The sequence below is a fragment of the Salmo salar genome, chromosome 16 (assembly GCF_965601325.2).
Source record: "Salmo salar chromosome 16, fSalSal1, whole genome shotgun sequence".
NCBI classification, from domain to species: Eukaryota; Metazoa; Chordata; class Actinopteri; order Salmoniformes; family Salmonidae; genus Salmo; species Salmo salar.
In genome coordinates, this window is record NC_138306.1 from 17686207 (window position 1) to 17702732 (window position 16526).

The 16526-nt window shown below is 44.3% G+C and overlaps 1 protein-coding gene across 1 annotated transcript in view; it reads right to left on the reverse strand.

Annotated features, from left to right (window-relative positions):
* Positions 1 to 16526, reverse strand: part of LOC106573283 (neural-cadherin) — an 81464-nt gene that overhangs the window by 42762 nt on the left and 22176 nt on the right. Inside the window, exons 2-6 of the mRNA XM_082963247.1 lie at positions 12751 to 12948; positions 11474 to 11699; positions 10783 to 10987; positions 8712 to 8823; positions 8040 to 8289 (exon numbers count right to left, since the gene is read on the reverse strand). Of these exons, the coding sequence (XP_082819373.1) occupies positions 8040 to 8289; positions 8712 to 8823; positions 10783 to 10987; positions 11474 to 11699; positions 12751 to 12948 (991 nt within the window). The remainder of the gene's footprint in view (positions 1 to 8039; positions 8290 to 8711; positions 8824 to 10782; positions 10988 to 11473; positions 11700 to 12750; positions 12949 to 16526) is intronic.

The following is a 16526-nucleotide window of genomic DNA, read 5'->3' on the forward strand; positions in this document are numbered from 1 at the left end:
TCCTTGGGCTTCTTGGCTCTGTTTATTGAAAACTTAGGATCTTTGCTGTAACGTGACACTTCCTACGGCTCCCATAGGCTCTCAGAACCCGTGAAAAAGCTGAATGATGTAATTCCAGCCGCTGGCTGAAAAACTTTAGCGCCTTTGGTTAAGTGGTCTATCAGAGGACAATGAGCTGAGGCGCGTGCACGGGGCGACACCATGTTTTTATTTTCTCTCTCTTTGTACTAAAACACAGATTCCCGGTCAGAATATTATCACTTTTTTACGAAAAAAATGGCATAAAAATTGATTTTAAACAGCGGTTGACATGCTTCGAAGTACGGTAATGGAATATTTCGAATTTTTTTGTCACGAAACGCGTCGGGCGCGTAACCCTTATTTACCCTTTCGGATAGTGTCTTGAACGCACGAACAAAACGCCGCTATTTGGATATAACTATGGATTATTTGGGACCAAACCAACATTTGTTATTGAAGTAGAAGTCCTGGGAGTGCATTCTGACGAAGAACAGCAAAGGTAATAACATTTTTCTTATAGTAAATCTGACTTTGATGAGGGCTAAACTTGGTGGGTGTGTAAATAGCTAGCCCTGTGATGCCGGGCTATCTACTTAGAATATTGCAAAATGTGCTTTCACCGAAAAGCTATTTTAAAATCGGACATAGCGAGTGCATAGAGGAGTTCTGTATCTATAATTCTTAAAATAATTGTTATGTTTTTTGTGAACGTTTATCGTGAGTAATTTAGTAAATTCACCGGAAGTTTGCGGGGGGTATGCTAGTTCTGAACGTCACATGCTAATGTAAAAAGCTGGTTTTTGATATAAATATGAACTTGATTGAACAAAACATGCATGTATTGCCTAACATAATGTCCTAGGTGTGTCATCTGATGAAGATCATCAAAGGTTAGTGCTGCATTTAGCTGTGGTTTGGGTTTATGTGACATTATATGCTAGCTTGAAAAATGGGTGTCTGATTATTTCTGGCTGGGTACTCTGCTGACATAATCTGTTTTGCTTTCGTTGTAAAGCCTTTTTGAAATCGGACAGTGTGGTTAGATTAATGAGAGTCTTGTCTTTAAAATGGTGCAAAATAGTCATATGTTTGAGAAATTGAAGTAATAGCATTTCTAAGGTATTTGAATAACGCGCCACAGGATTCCACTGGCTGTTACGTAGGTGGGACGATTTCGTCCCACCGACCCCAGAGAGGTTAAAGGTCTTGCTCACATTGGCTAATTAGAGCGTGATTACAGTTGTCCGGAACAGCTGGTGCTCTCATGCATGCTTCAGTGTTGCTTGCCTTGAAGCGAGCATAAAAGTAATTTAGTCCATCTGGTAGGCTCACGTCACTGGGTTTCCCTTTGTAGTCTATAATAGTTTGCAAGCCCTGCCACATTTGACGAGAGTCAGAGCCGGTGTAGTAGGATTCAATCTTAGTCCTGTATTGACGTTTGGCTGTTTGATGGTTCATCTGAGGTCATAACGGGATTTCTTATAATTGTCCGGATTAGTGTCCCGCTTCTTGAAAGCGGCCGCTCTAGCCTTTAACTCGGTGCGGATGTTGCCTCTAATTCATTGTTTCGGGTTGGGATATGTACGTACGGTCACTGTGGGGACGACGTCATCGATTCACTTATTGATGAAGCCTGTGACTGAGGTGGTATACTTCTCAATCCCATTGGATTAAACCCATAACATATTCAAGTCTGTGCCAACAAAACAGTCCTGTAGCATAGCATCCGTGTCATCTGACCACTTCCGTATTGAGTGATTCACTGGTACTTCCTGCTTTAGTTTCTGCTTGTACGCAGGAATTAGGAGGATAGAATTATGGTCAGACTTGCCAAATGGAGGGCGAGGGAGAGCTTTGTAAGGGTCTCTGTGTGTGGAGTAAAGGTGGTCTAGAGATTTTTTTCCTCTGGTTGCACATGTGACATGCTGGTAGAAATGAGGTAAAACAGATTTAATTGTATTAAAGTCCCTGGCCACTAGGAGTGCCGCTTCTGGATGACTATTTTCTTGTTTGCTTATGGCCTTATACAACTCGTTGAGTGCGGTCTTAGTGCCAACGTTGGTTTGTGGTGGTAAATAGACAGCTAAAAAATATAGATGAAAACTTGTATCTTGGTAGATAGTGTGGTCTACAGCTTATCATGAGGTACTCTATCTCAGGTGAGCAATACCTCAAGACTACCTTAATATTAGACATCACGCACCAGCTGTTATTTACAAATAGACACACACCCCCACCCTCGTCTTACCGGACGTAGCTGTTTTGTCCTGACGATGCACAGAAAACCTTGGTGAAACATAAGATATTACAGTTTTGAATGTCCCGTTGGTAGGATAGTCTGGAACGGAGCTCACCCTGCTTATTCTTTAGTGATTGCACGTTGGCCAATAGAACAGATGTTAGAGGTGGGTTATCCACTCGCTGACAAATTCTTACCAGACTCATTAAAGAAAAATCTTTATCCGGTTTGAGGTGAATAATCACTGTTTTGATATCCAGAAGCTCTTTACGGTCACAAGAGACGGTGGCATCAACATTATGTACCAAATAAGTTACAAACAATGCAAAAAAACACACAAAAGAGCACAATTGGTTAGGAGCCTGTGAAATGGCACCCCCTCCGGCGCCATTCTTCTTAATGACATGCGCTGTCAACTGTGTGACTTTATAGAGACAGGTGTGTGCCTTTCTGAATCATGTCTAATCATTTGAATTTACCACAGGTGGTAGTAGAAACATCTTAAGGATGATCAATGGAAACAGGATGCACCTGAGCTCAATTTCGAGTCTCATAGCAAAGGGTCTGAATACTTACGTAATAATGTATTTTCATTTTTATAAATTTGCTAAAATGTATAAAACCTGTTTTCGCTTTGTCATTATGGGGTATTGTGTGTAGATGAGGAAAACAATAATTGTATCAATTTTAGAATAAGGCTGTAATGTAACAAAATGTGGAAAAAGGGAAGGGGTCTGAATACTTTCCCGAATGCACTGTAATTATGTGCGGTATATTAGTGACACATCTAGTCAAGTGTATCAATTGATCTTTTAAATCTGTCATTGCTACTACTACCATTACAGAATAACACTTCACCATGCAGCTAAAATGGGGGGATGTGAGAGGGATTTTAGCCTCATCATAATCCTACTAAACTGGACTGCTGATGGAGGGGAGAGGGGTTGTAGCTCAATAGTATAGTACATACTGGACTAGGGGATAGGGGATCCTGAGTGGCGCAAAGGTCTAACGCACTGCATCACAGTGCTAGAGGCGTCACTACAGACCTGGGTTTGATCCCGGGCTGTATCACAACTGGCTGTGATCGGGAGTCCCTTGGGCTGCGCACATTTGGCCCAGCGTCGTCCGGGTAAGGGAAGGGTTTGGCCAGGGTAGGCCGTCATTGCAAATTGAATTGACTTGCCTAGTTAAATAAAGGTTATATATATATATATATATATATATATATATATAATAAAAAGTATAGTAATAGTATAATATAAACTGGGCTACTGGTGTTGGGGGAGGGGGTTGTTGTCAATGTTCCGTATCCCTATATGCCGTATCTGTATATGCAAATAGACCATTGCCATATATGGATCTGTGCCATTCACTTTGAACTGGACTGCGTTTACAGCATGAGTGGTCGCAAGTAGATGCGCTTGTTTTGAGATCATAGCAAGAGCTGCATGTAACCAGGTGTGTACATTTGTTCATATTCTTTGCTAGTTTTTAGCCCAGTTATAGCTAATTTCTAGTCAGCAGTAGCATGTACTAGGCTACTGATGGAGGGGGTTGTACTTCAATAGAATAATAGTTGCTTTCTACACCTCTCACAGTTCTGGGTGACTTTAACCTCCCCACGTCTACCTTTGACTCATTCCTCTCTGCCTCCTTCTTTCCACTCCTCTCCTATTTTGACCTCACCCTCTCACCTTCCCCCCCTACTCACAAGGCAGGCAATACGCTTGACCTCATCTTTACTAGATGCTGTTCTTCCACTAATCTCATTGCAACTCCCCTCCAAGTCTCTGACCACTACCTTGTATCCTTTTCCCTCTCGCTCTCATCCAACACTTCTCACTCTGCCCCTACTCGGATGGTATTGCGCCGTCCCAACCTTCGCTCTCTCTCTCCCGCTACTCTCTCCTCTTCCATCCTATCATCTCTTCCCTCTGCTCAAACCTTCTCCAACCTATCTCCTGATTCTGCCTCCTCAACCCTCCTCTCCTCCCTCTCTGCATCCTTTGAGTTCCTCTGTCCCCTATCCTCCAGGCCGGCTCGGTCCTCCCCTCCTGCTCCGTGGCTCGACGACTCACTGCGAGCTCACAGAACAGGGCTCCGGGCAGCCGAGCGGAAATGGAGGAAAACTCGCCTCCCTGCGGACCTGGCATCCTTTCACTCCCTCCTCTCTACATTTTCCTCTTCTGTCTCCTTCTGCTACCTTCTCCTCCCTCCTGAATCCTCCTCCCCCTCCCCCCCCCCCTCCTCCCTCTCTGCGGATGACTTCGTCAACCATTTTGAAAAGAAGGTTGACGACATCCGATCCTCGTTTGCTAAGTCAAACGACACCGCTGGTCCTGCTCACACTGCCCTACCCTGTGCTTTGACCTCTTTCTCCCCTCTCTCTCCAGATGAAATCTCGCGTCTTGTGACGGCCGGCCGCCCAACAACCTGCCCACTTGACCCTATCCCCTCCTCTCTTCTCCAGACCATTTCCGGAGACCTTCTCCCCTACCTCACCTCGCTCGTCAACTCATCCTTGACCGCTGGCTACGTCCCTTCCGTCTTCAAGAGAGCGAGAGTTGCACCCCTTCTGAAAAAACCTACACTTGATCCCTCCGATGTCAACAACTACAGACCAGTATCCCTTCTTTCCTTTCTCTCCAAAACTCTTGAACGTGCCGTCCTTGGCCAGCTCTCTTGCTATCTCTCTCAGAATGACCTTCTTGATCCTAATCAGTCAGGTTTCAAGACTGGGCATTCAACTGAGACTGCTCTTCTCTGTGTCACGGAGGCTCTCCGCACTGCTAAAGCTAACTCTCTCTCCTCTGCTCTCATCCTCCTAGACCTATCTGCTGCCTTTGATACTGTGAACCATCAGATCCTCCTCTACACCCTCTCCGACCTGGGCATCTCCAGCGCGGCCCACGCTTGGATTGCGTCCTACCTGACAGGTCGCTCCTACCAGGTGGCGTGGCGAGAATCTGTCTCCGCACCACGTGCTCTCACCACTGGTGTCCCCCAGGGCTCTGTTCTAGGCCCTCTCCTATTCTCGCTATACACCAAGTCACTTGGCTCTGTCATATCCTCACATGGTCTCTCATATCATTGCTATGCAGATGACACACAATTAATCTTCTCATTTCCCCCTTCTGACAACCAGGTGGCGAATCGCATCTCTGCATGTCTGGCAGACATAGCAGTGTGGATGACGGATCACCACCTCAAGCTGAACCTCGGCAAGACGGAGCTGCTCTTCCTCCCGGGGAAGGACTGCCCGTTCCATGATCTCGCCATCACGGTTGACAACTCCCTTGTGTCCTCCTCCCAGAGTGCTAAGAGCCTCGGCGTGACCCTGGACAACACCCTGTCGTTCTCCACTAACATCAAGGCGGTGACCCGATCCTGTAGGTTCATGCTCTACAACATTCGCAGAGTACGACCCTGCCTCACACAGGAAGCGGCGCAGGTCCTAATCCAGGCACTTGTCATCTCCCGTCTCGATTACTGCAACTCGTTGTTGGCTGGGCTCCCTGCTTGTGCCATTAAACCCCTACAACTCATCCAGAACGCCGCAGCCCGTCTGGTGTTCAACCTTCCCAAGTTCTCTCACGTCACCCCGCTCCTCCGCTCTCTCCACTAGCTTCCAGTCGAAGCTCGCATCCGCTACAAGACCATGGTGCTTGCCTATGGAGCTGTGAGGGGAACGGCACCTCCGTACCTTCAGGCTCTGATCAGGCCCTACACCCAAACAAGGGCACTGCGTTCATCCACCTCTGGCCTGCTCGCCTCCCTACCTCTGAGGAAGCACAGTTCCCGCTCAGCCCAGTCAAAACTGTTCGCTGCTCTGGCACCCCAATGGTGGAACAAGCTCCCTCACGACGCCAGGACAGCGGAGTCAATCACCACCTTCCGGAGACACCTGAAACCCCACCTCTTTAAGGAATACCTGGGATAGGATAAAGTAATCCTTCTAACCCCCCCTTAAAAGATTTAGATGCACTATTGTAAAGTGGTTGTTCCACTGGATATTATAAGGTGAATGCACCAATTTGTAAGTCGCTCTGGATAAGAGCGTCTGCTAAATGACTTAAATGTAAATGTAAATGTAAGAGCACAAAACGTGTGCATTTCTAGCCATTTCTAGCCAATGGTATGGGAATAATAAGGAATTTTCTTTTGTAAAGTGGTTTCTTGCATCAAACAACACAACTTTATCAGTCACCTCCTTGTTTTTTATGGTAGGCCACTCTGATAGGCCTACATACGATCAAATAGCCACAGTAGTCTACTTGGCCTCTTTTGTAACTGCCTCAGTGTTCACAGTAAACACATGCCAGAAGTTGCACAGGAGGGGGTTGTAGTTCAATAGTATAGTAGATACTATATTACTGATGGAGGGGTTGTAGTTCAATAGTATAGTAGTTACTAGACTACTGATGGAGGGGTTGTAGTTCAATAGTATAGTAGATACTATATTACCGATGGAGGGGTTGTAGTTCAATAGTATAGTAGATACTATATTACTGATGGAGGGGTTGTAGTTCAATAGTGTAGTAGATACTATATTACTGATGGAGGGGTTGTAGTTCAATAGTGTAGTAAATACTATATTACTGATGGAGGGGTTGTAGTTCAATAGTATAGTAGATACTAGGCTACTGATGGAGGGGGTTGTAGTTCAATAGTATAGTAGATACTAGGCTACTGATGGAGGGGGTTGTAGTTCAATAGTATAGTATATACTAGACTACTGATGGAGGGGTTGTAGTTCAATAGTATAGTATATACTATATTACTGATGGAGGGGTTGTAGTTCAATAGTATAGTAGATACTATATTACTGATGGAGGGGTTGTAGTTCAATAGTATAGTAGATACTATATTACTGATGGAGGGGTTGTAGTTCAATAATATAGTAGATACTATATTACTGATGGAGGGGTTGTAGTTCAATAGTATAGTAGATACTATATTACTGATGGAGGGGTTGTAGTTCAATAGTATAGTAGATACTATATTATTGATGGAGGGGTTGTAGTTCAATAGTATAGTAGATACTATATTACTGATGGAGGGGTTGTAGTTCAATAGTATAGTAGATACTATATTACTGATGGAGGGGTTGTAGTTCAATAGTATAGTAGATACTATATTATTGATGGAGGGGTTGTAGTTCAATAGTATAGTAGATACTATATTACTGATGGAGGGGTTGTAGTTCAATAGTATAGTAGATACTATATTACTGATGGAGGGGTTGTAGTTCAATAGTATAGTAGATACTATATTACTGATGGAGGGGTTGTAGTTCAATAGTATAGTAGATACTATATTATTGATGGAGGGGTTGTAGTTCAATAGTATAGTAGATACTATATTACTGATGGAGGGGTTGTAGTTCAATAGTATAGTAGATACTATATTACTGATGGAGGGGTTGTAGTTCAATAGTATAGTAGATACTATATTATTGATGGAGGGGTTGTAGTTCAATAGTATAGTAGATACTATATTACTGATGGAGGGGTTGTAGTTCAATAGTATAGTAGATACTATATTACTGATGGAGGGGTTGTAGTTCAATAGTATAGTAGATACTATATTACTGATGGAGGGGTTGTAGTTCAATAGTGTAGTAGATACTATATTACTGATGGAGGGGTTGTAGTTCAATAGTATAGTAGATACTATATTACTGATGGAGGGGTTGTAGTTCAATAGTGTAGTAGATACTAGAATGCTGATGTTGTACGAGGGCGGGGTTATAGTCTACATCAGTAGATCCACTCACACAGTCTGGGAGAACTCGGGGGCCTGGTCGTTGACATTGGCCATGCGGAGGCGGATGGTGGCGGTACCAGAGTGAGGCTCCTCCCCATTATCCACCGCCATCACCACAAACTCATACAGGTGGTTGGGCCTCTCGTAGTCCAGACGGCCCACAGGGAAGATGGTGCCGTGGGCTGAAATGCTGAAGTCTGGGCTTAGAGTGTAGTATGTGAGTTCTGCATTCAACCCCGAGTCACAGTCACTGGCTAACACTGTGGGAGAGATACAGGATATGAACACATATGTCATATTCATTAGGCACCAAAAATGAAAGAAAACTAGCTGAAGCTAGTTTCCATTGCAAAGCATTTTGCTATGGTGTGCCCTAATGAATACGACCCTGGTCTCTAACAATAAGTCTGATGAATCTGTTTGCATGTGTCGGGATGGGGATCTTTTTATGTTGGTATTACAGACAATTGACAAGTCCTAGAGCTGCATATTAGCACATATTCATTACTGTAATAACAGTTCCAGGAACTCAACAGCTACGCAATTAATTGTGACTCGTTGTGACCCTGTATAATCAATCTAAATGAGAATAAAGAGGTCACAGAATGCCCCCCCCCCCCCCCCACACACACACACACACACACACACACACTAGGAAGACAAAGCTGCATTCTCATCTCACCCTGCAGAAGAGAGGTTGCTGTGGTTACTGTCTCGGGGACTCCATCAACACTGTAAATGGACTGGAGAAATTCTGGGACACAATCGTTCTCGTCCGTTATCACCACCTGGACCTGCTCAGGGGAAAGGGGAGAGAGAAGAAGGGGATGAGGAGGGAAAGAAAACAGGGAAAGTTGGAAAGGAGAGAGACAAGGGTGGAAAGGAGAGAGAGAGAAGAAGGAGAGGAGATGGGGGGGGGGGGGAAGAGAGAAGAGGGGGAGAGGGGACATAACCCAAATCATTCGACATCTAGGAGACAGAAGTGGGACTGCTGAAAATGTGTTTTTGCCCGCGCTGCAGATGGCTATATCGGTCCACTAATACAGGACTAGTAAAGGCCCAGTGCACTACTTTTGTGAAAATAGATAGATATATTTTTGTAATATTTATTTTGTATTTTTGTTCATTTTATTACATTTTTTCATTTTTTTTCAGGAGGTGCTGCAGCACCTTCAGCACCCTTACGTCCTGCGGCCATACTTGGAAGTTAACTCAACAGGAATGCTATTGGTTAACAAATATTTTGAATCCAAGCAGGTCAGATGCTTATAAAAGTGTCTTAGTTTCATTGTTTTTTTTCTGTAACCTTTTTGTTGATACACTCTCTCTCTCGTTCTTTCTCTCTCTACCTCAGGGACTATTGGGGCATGGACTTTCAGGCTATGCCTTCTCTCTCTCTCCCTCTCTGATCATGCCTAGAATAATGCCTTGCAATGCTTGTTAATGCTTTTGTACCTTAAGCATTATGCCTTGTATGTGAAACCATTCATTTTACAAAGTAATTAAATATACTTGTATTTAGAATTTTATTCTCAGACATTTCTTGAGTGTCTGTTACTGTAACTCAACTATAGTATCTTGCATATAGCTAAATAAACTTTATGGAGTCAGATTATCAATTTAACAGACTTTGTTAACATATTAATTGCATAGTCTTATTATGGGTCGCATGTGAGGTATACAGTATATTACAGTTTCAACACATATCAATTATTATCCCATGACTGGTATTTCATCAGGATCATTATAAAATTATAATAAATCATTAGGAGGTTTTTTTTCATACTCATGACGTCTTACAATGCATTATAACTGCATGGCTTTAAGTAAAGGGTTGCTGAAATGTCATACTGGTAGGAGAAAAACTTGAGCTAAATTGCACTGTAGTTTCTAAAAGTTGCCACCTCAACATTTCCTTTATCTTCCAGCTCATGAGTTCTGCTTTTAAAATAGAAATGTTCCCGGCCTGTCTTTTTGGCTGAGCAAGGCCCTTAGCCCTGCATCTGAAACACACACTCTCTCTCTGTCCGTCTGTCTGTCCGTCTCTCTCTGTCCGTCTCTCTCTGTCCGTCTCTCTCTGTCCGTCTCTCTCTGTGTCTCTCTCTGTCTCTCTCTCTCTCTCTCTCTCTCTCTCTCTCTCTCTCTCTCTCTCTCTCTCTCTCTCTCTCTCTCTCTCTCTCTCTCTCTCTCTCTCTCTCTCTCCTGTGTCACCGTCAGAGTGTAAAGTGTGAAGTGACAGCTAAGTAATAGCACTGAAATAGCAGGAATAGGTTTCCATCAAGCTAACACTACACCCAGCAGACTCAGTCAGTCCTAAAGGTCTGTTTTCTAACTGAAACGTGGAGTGTGAAATAAATGTGTGGCATGATAATTGGATGACAAAATCTTTAAATAAATAATTTAGAGGGTTGAAATAAATAAAGGGCATGGCTGTCTGATTTAATCAACTTCATGGTTGTTCTAGCTTTGCTAGACACATCTTTGACGTGCCAGTCTTTACTACACATAAAACACTGAGACATAGATAAGAAATAAGTGTGACAAATTGGAGATTTGCCCAGACCGACCATAGTCTCACAATGCCATCCTTCCAAGTCTTGTTCATTACTGGAACCAATGTGAGGAAGTCTGAAAATCGAAGCTAGACCAACCCCAACACACACACACACAAACATAGACACACACAAACACACACACACGTTCCTCCTCTGACACCACACACACCCCCCTCACACACACACTCCATCACTAACCTCTATGGCACTGCTGAGGCCCCCTAGCCCCTCGCTGGCCCTGACCATAAGGAGGTAACGTCTCTGGTCATTCTCATAGTCTAGCATGCGGGTCAGGCTGATCTCCCCTGTCTCCTGCTGCATTCTGAACAGGCTGCTGGGGTTGATCAGCAGGCTGTAGCTGATTGGCTGCTTCTGGAAGGAGATGGCAAACATCACCAGGAAGCTAGAGGAGACAGAAATATGTCATTAACAGTATGCTAATAGTTTAGTATGCTACAGTTCAACAACAAAAATGTGTTCTCCAGTTCTGGACCAACATAAGTTCTGCTGCTGCGTGACTGAGGCTGTTCCCGATGTTGCTGTTTTCTCTGATGTCTGAACGTGGGATATTCAAATTAAATCCCTAATTCCCATACAGAGTACAAATGGAATGTCTATGAGCATGTGTGTGTGTGTGTGTGTGTGTGTGTGTGTGTGTGTGTGTGTGTGTGTGTGTGTGTGTGTGTGTGTGTGTGTGTGTGTGTGTGTTCTAACTTGTGTTAACATGTTGAGTGTGTGTCCATCCAGCCTGCCACAGATCTGTTTGTAGTCTTGCCAACGCCATGTTTGCCTTGACAATGAGTAACAAGGAGTTTGCGTGATAGCACGAACAGATCTGGGTGTACATCCATGTGGTGTGCGTCTACAACGATACATTCCCAGTACTCACGGCTGTCCCTCTGGGGTGTTCTCTGGTATGGAAATGGCGTAGGATGCCTTGGTGAACTGTGGTGTTCTGGGTCCTGCTATGACCGACACCATGGCCGGAGCACTGCGACTGCCCAGCATGTCAAAGGCCACCACACTCAGCAGATACTCCCTGTCTCTCTGCAGGGGGAGACCTGTGGTCAAGATGTGACCACTCTTCTTGTCCACCGCAAAGCAGCCATTACCACCTGTAAGGTATGTTCCATCAATCAGTCAATACGTATTATCATTTATTAATCAATGAATCAATCAGATGTATTTGTAAAGCCACTTTTACATCCCAATGAGCATTTAGAGTAACCTGTACAGTACAATAGTACAGTATGAGTAGAGTAGAGTAGAGTACAGTAGAGTATAGCTTTATTGTTATAGAAGCCTCTACACTACAGTTTCGCTACAGTAGAGTACAGTACAGAACAGTCAAGCAAGGGAGACAGAAGGAGAGACTGAAAATCATTTATTTTAAACTTTCCATTAATACACAGTAGGAACATTCTTGCCTTGTCTTTTTTTCTCTGTAAAGTGTGTTGTGTCATGGATGTGAAAGGCACATTTGACTTGACCTGATTTTACATGACTAGATGAATAGACTGAAGATGATATTTCCATCTAAATGTATTCACAGTAGCAACATCCTGGTCCTAGTCTTGTCCGCCAACTGTAAACCCTGGCACGTACAGTACAGTACAGTAAGTCTACCAACACCCCACTCTATAGAATGAGGTCAAATGTAAGTTAGCAGACCTCGCTGGTGCCCAAGACCCGGGCTATCATCCTCTTTAGATGTAGTTAAACCTATGGAATCATTGAAGGATTAAATACAAATGCTCTGATTAAAAGCATTCTTAGCAGGTGGTTGTTGATTTCCATTTAGATTGTACCACTTGGGGCTCATGTGATGTCGGTGCTTAGTTACAATTCATCTTCAACATCTGTTTGAGGAGAATGAGGAACGAGAAGGGGGTCAATCCACTCAAAAAGTGGTACTAGTGGGTTTGAATACTGCTGGACTAGGGTTTTATCTGCGTCAGTTGTAGTGCACTGAGTTAATGCAGGTCATAGAAGAGTCGCAGATGGATTGTGATCCCATGGAACAAGATTAGCCCACCCCCCCCCCCAGTCCCTGATATATCAACAAACCAGACCCCCCCTACACTCCCCCTCAGCAGGGGCTCCACAGATGTAGCAGATCTTTTGGCTGACCCGCTGTGTGCGTACGTGCGCGCATCTCTTTCTTACCATCAGCCAGGAAGTACTCCACCTCGCCGCTACTGCCTTCATCCCCGTCGCGAGCGTGGAGCGGGTACACCAGCTCCCCAGGGGAGGCCTCGGGGGACACCACTGCCAGGTAGGGGTAAGGCTCCATGGCCCACTCGGGGACGTTGTCGTTGACATCTGTCACCCTCAGCTTCACCTTGGTCAGGTACCAGTCAGGCCCTGGGAAGAAGAGAGATAGTGAGTCAATAGAAGAGACTAGACCATAGAAATGGAATACTGTACTTCCTACTTTACTTCCTTATTATGGGTACACTCAAAACGGCCACCAATCCACCCATCATAGAGAAATTGACGGGGATTCCCATTCCAATCATTCTAAATCTCACCAAAATGAGCGCAGTCTGATTAGGGTTAAATAACAACAATATCACTCATACCATTCTCTAAGGGATTCTTGCCCTACATGGCTGAAGGCTTTTCTGGGATTGCAAGATGTCACAATCCCACCAGGGTGTGGAGGCTTTTTACCACGCCAGGAGAGATGCCAGCCCAGCATACTTCCAGACACCCTGCCTCCCCTGGGAGAGTAGCCCAGCCAGGCGACAAATGATCTTCCCTGGCCCAGCAAAGCCTCTGTGATTGCTCAGGAGCATGGAGATAACGCCACATAACCAAATGCGCATTGTCACCTGCACACTGCTACTGCCATGCTCCTGCCACACTGTAGTGAATAAGAAGATTCCTGCAATCCAATTATCACCTGCTCTCTCACCGCGGCAGGGAGGAATACCACGAGAGTGAGTGAGAGATAAAGAGAGAGAGAGAGAGAGAGAGAGAGAGAGAGAGAGAGAGAGAGAAAGAGAGCGAGAGAGAGAGACAGACAGACAGCGAGAGAGAGAGACAGCGAGAGACCGCGTGCGAGAAAGAGAGAGACAGAGAGAGACAAAGAGACAGGCAGAGACAGAAGAGAGAGAGAGAGAGAGAGAGAGAGAGAGAGAGAGAGAGAGAGAGAGAGAAGCAAGATACAGATGTGAAGGGGGCTGAAACTGAGACTAGACAGACCAGCACATTCAAACAATGGGTATGCTGAATATAGACTCAAGGATGCTATGCCATTGTCAGGAAATGAAACTGTTTGAAGGCTCAGCACTTTTTACAGATATTGAGATATAAGACTAGGATATTGACATATTGACGGTCTCCTCAGTTGTTCTGTGTTTCACCTTAGCGAGGTTAGGTAGCTATATTCCCACCCAAGTTTCCTTGACATCAAAGGCAACAGAAGATTTGGCTAAAACCTATTAACTGCACTCCTACAGTATGTCTGACTTCGGGCTATAAACGTGCCTCCTGCTCTTTGACAATCTAAACAACTGATGCATTAATAAAACAGGAAGTAGCTACTGTCTTTCCCCATCACTGGTGAAAGTGACAATTAACCATAGTAGTTACACTAAGAGTACAAAACATTAAGAACACCTGTTCTTTCCATGACAGACTGACCAGGTGAATCCAGGTGAAAGCTATCATCCCTTATTGATGTCACTTAAGGGCACCAGTGCTGAGTGCACCGGTTTGTGTCAAGAACTACAGTTTCCTGTGTGTATCAAGAACGGTCCACCACCCAATGGACATCCAGCCAACTTGACACATCTGTGAGTCAACATGAGCCAGCATCCATGCGGAACGCTTTCGGCACTCTGTAGAGTCCATGCCACCGACGAATTGAGCCTGTTCTGAGAGCAAAACGGGGGAATGCAACTCAATAGTAGGAAGGTGTTTTGTACACTCAGTGCATGTGCACTTAGTTATATGTCCCTTGTAGTGACATATTAGTTATGTCACTATAATGACATTTCAACTAATTCTTTTTACTGTATGATCAATTTATATTCTATGATGTCAAATTCCAGTGCACCAAAAATAACCAATATTTCTCATATTGTAATACACCTCGACATATGAGAGTCAATACAGTTTTATCTGTGGGGTTGCACAAACCAAATAAATGCTGAAAATGTTTTAAAAAACCAATTTCCCATTTCTTTACCAGGCTTAGGTTTAGCTGGCCTGTGTTCTGTGAAAAAACTGAATGCGCTGCATCCCGAGAAGCTAGCTGAGGAGTGTTCTCTACTGAAACACAATAGCTCTAACCTGTGTGACAGCTCATAAACGGATTGTTAGAGGTATAATAGAACAGAGGCAGAGGCTAGAGGAGAGAATTCATCTGGCTTTGCTAGCCTCACTTTGAAGTCTGTTTGTGGGGGAAAGTTATCGCGGACCAGGCGATAGCTCATTTGGATAACCGTTGACAGTGTCATGGGGGCAGAGAAACTCATCAACGTTCAGATTTCAAGTTTGATTTGGCGCATGCACAAGAATAGTGACATGATTAACTTGCGAGCCCTACCAAACAGTGCAGCGTTCAATATCAAAATGGTGTAACTAATGAACATTTGAAAGTATCTGTGGAAATGTCGACAGAGGCAGTCTGCGCTAGCTGCAGCGCTGTAAAAAAGAAATAAAAAAATGGAGTTATTTTGAGTAATGATCACAGATATGTATTTGTTATAGAAGGTCTAAGAGGCGCTCTGTCAAGGACAAATCACTTAACATTTAGTTCAACCGTGTTATTTTGTGACAAGCGAGGGGAGAAAAGGCTGTGCTCTTGCAGGTTTGTGCCTTTCCCCGTCATGTCTCTTAGCGGAATGGTGGTGATGATTTTGCAAGGCCGGTTTAATTAGTTTGTTATGGAGCATCTAATCAAAGCCAAGGCACATGATTACAGACCATCAGGACTAGAATGGTAATGAAGAGCTTGTCAAAGCCGACGTGTGTGTGAGAGGCTCCTATGATCTATGGAGCTACAAAAGGAGCATTGATAAAAACACCCAGGCTGAAACTGGTCTGACAGCGTCACACCTGACTGACACCAAGTGCTTTGATCAAATGACTGTGAGAGGAATCAATTAAGCCTCCTCTGAATTTAAAAAGCCCATACAAAATATTTACTGTAGGTCCATTTGATGAATATGGTATATTTAAGCAATACGTCCCGAGGGGGTGTGGTATATGGCCAATATACCACAGCTAAGGCCTGTATCTAGGCACTCTGCGTTGCGTCGTGCGTAAGAACAGCCCTTAGCCGTGGTATATTGACATATACCACACCCCCTCGGGTCTTATTGCTTAAGTATCTAACACAGCATCTGCTAAATGGCTGTAATGAAATGTAATGTGATACATTGGATAGAAGGAGTGTCATTGTGTGCTGTTCCCTCCCCTGTATCCCTGCAGGGATGTTGTTGTCGCTTTCTGCTGGTAATCCTCTCCTTGGGTAGTAGCTATACAGTATAAAGGCTTGCTGGTATAAAACGTTTTCTCAAGTGCTTTTCTCATAGACTGCCCACGGTACGAGAGCATGGGGGGGGTAATGAGGGGGGGGGGGGTGTGTGTGTGTGTGTGTGTGTGTGTGTGTGTGTGTGTGTGTGTGTGTGTGTGTGTATCTTGATGTGTGTGTTCAGTTGTGCATATTATGTGCAATGCACGGCAGAGAAGCGTAAGAGAACAGAGCAGCACAAGGGGAACAGTACAGCCTAAGCAGTCTATGGCACTACAGTGACTACACATAACAAAATACTGCATGACAAAGCCTTCACACACCAGGGATCTGTGCATAGTACACAATGCAGAACAGCAAATGAGAGAACTGTATTGAGATATAACATCTAATTCATTTAAAAGGCTTTACATAATATGGATCCCACGCGGAATTGCCTGCTGCTTCTTCGAGTCCA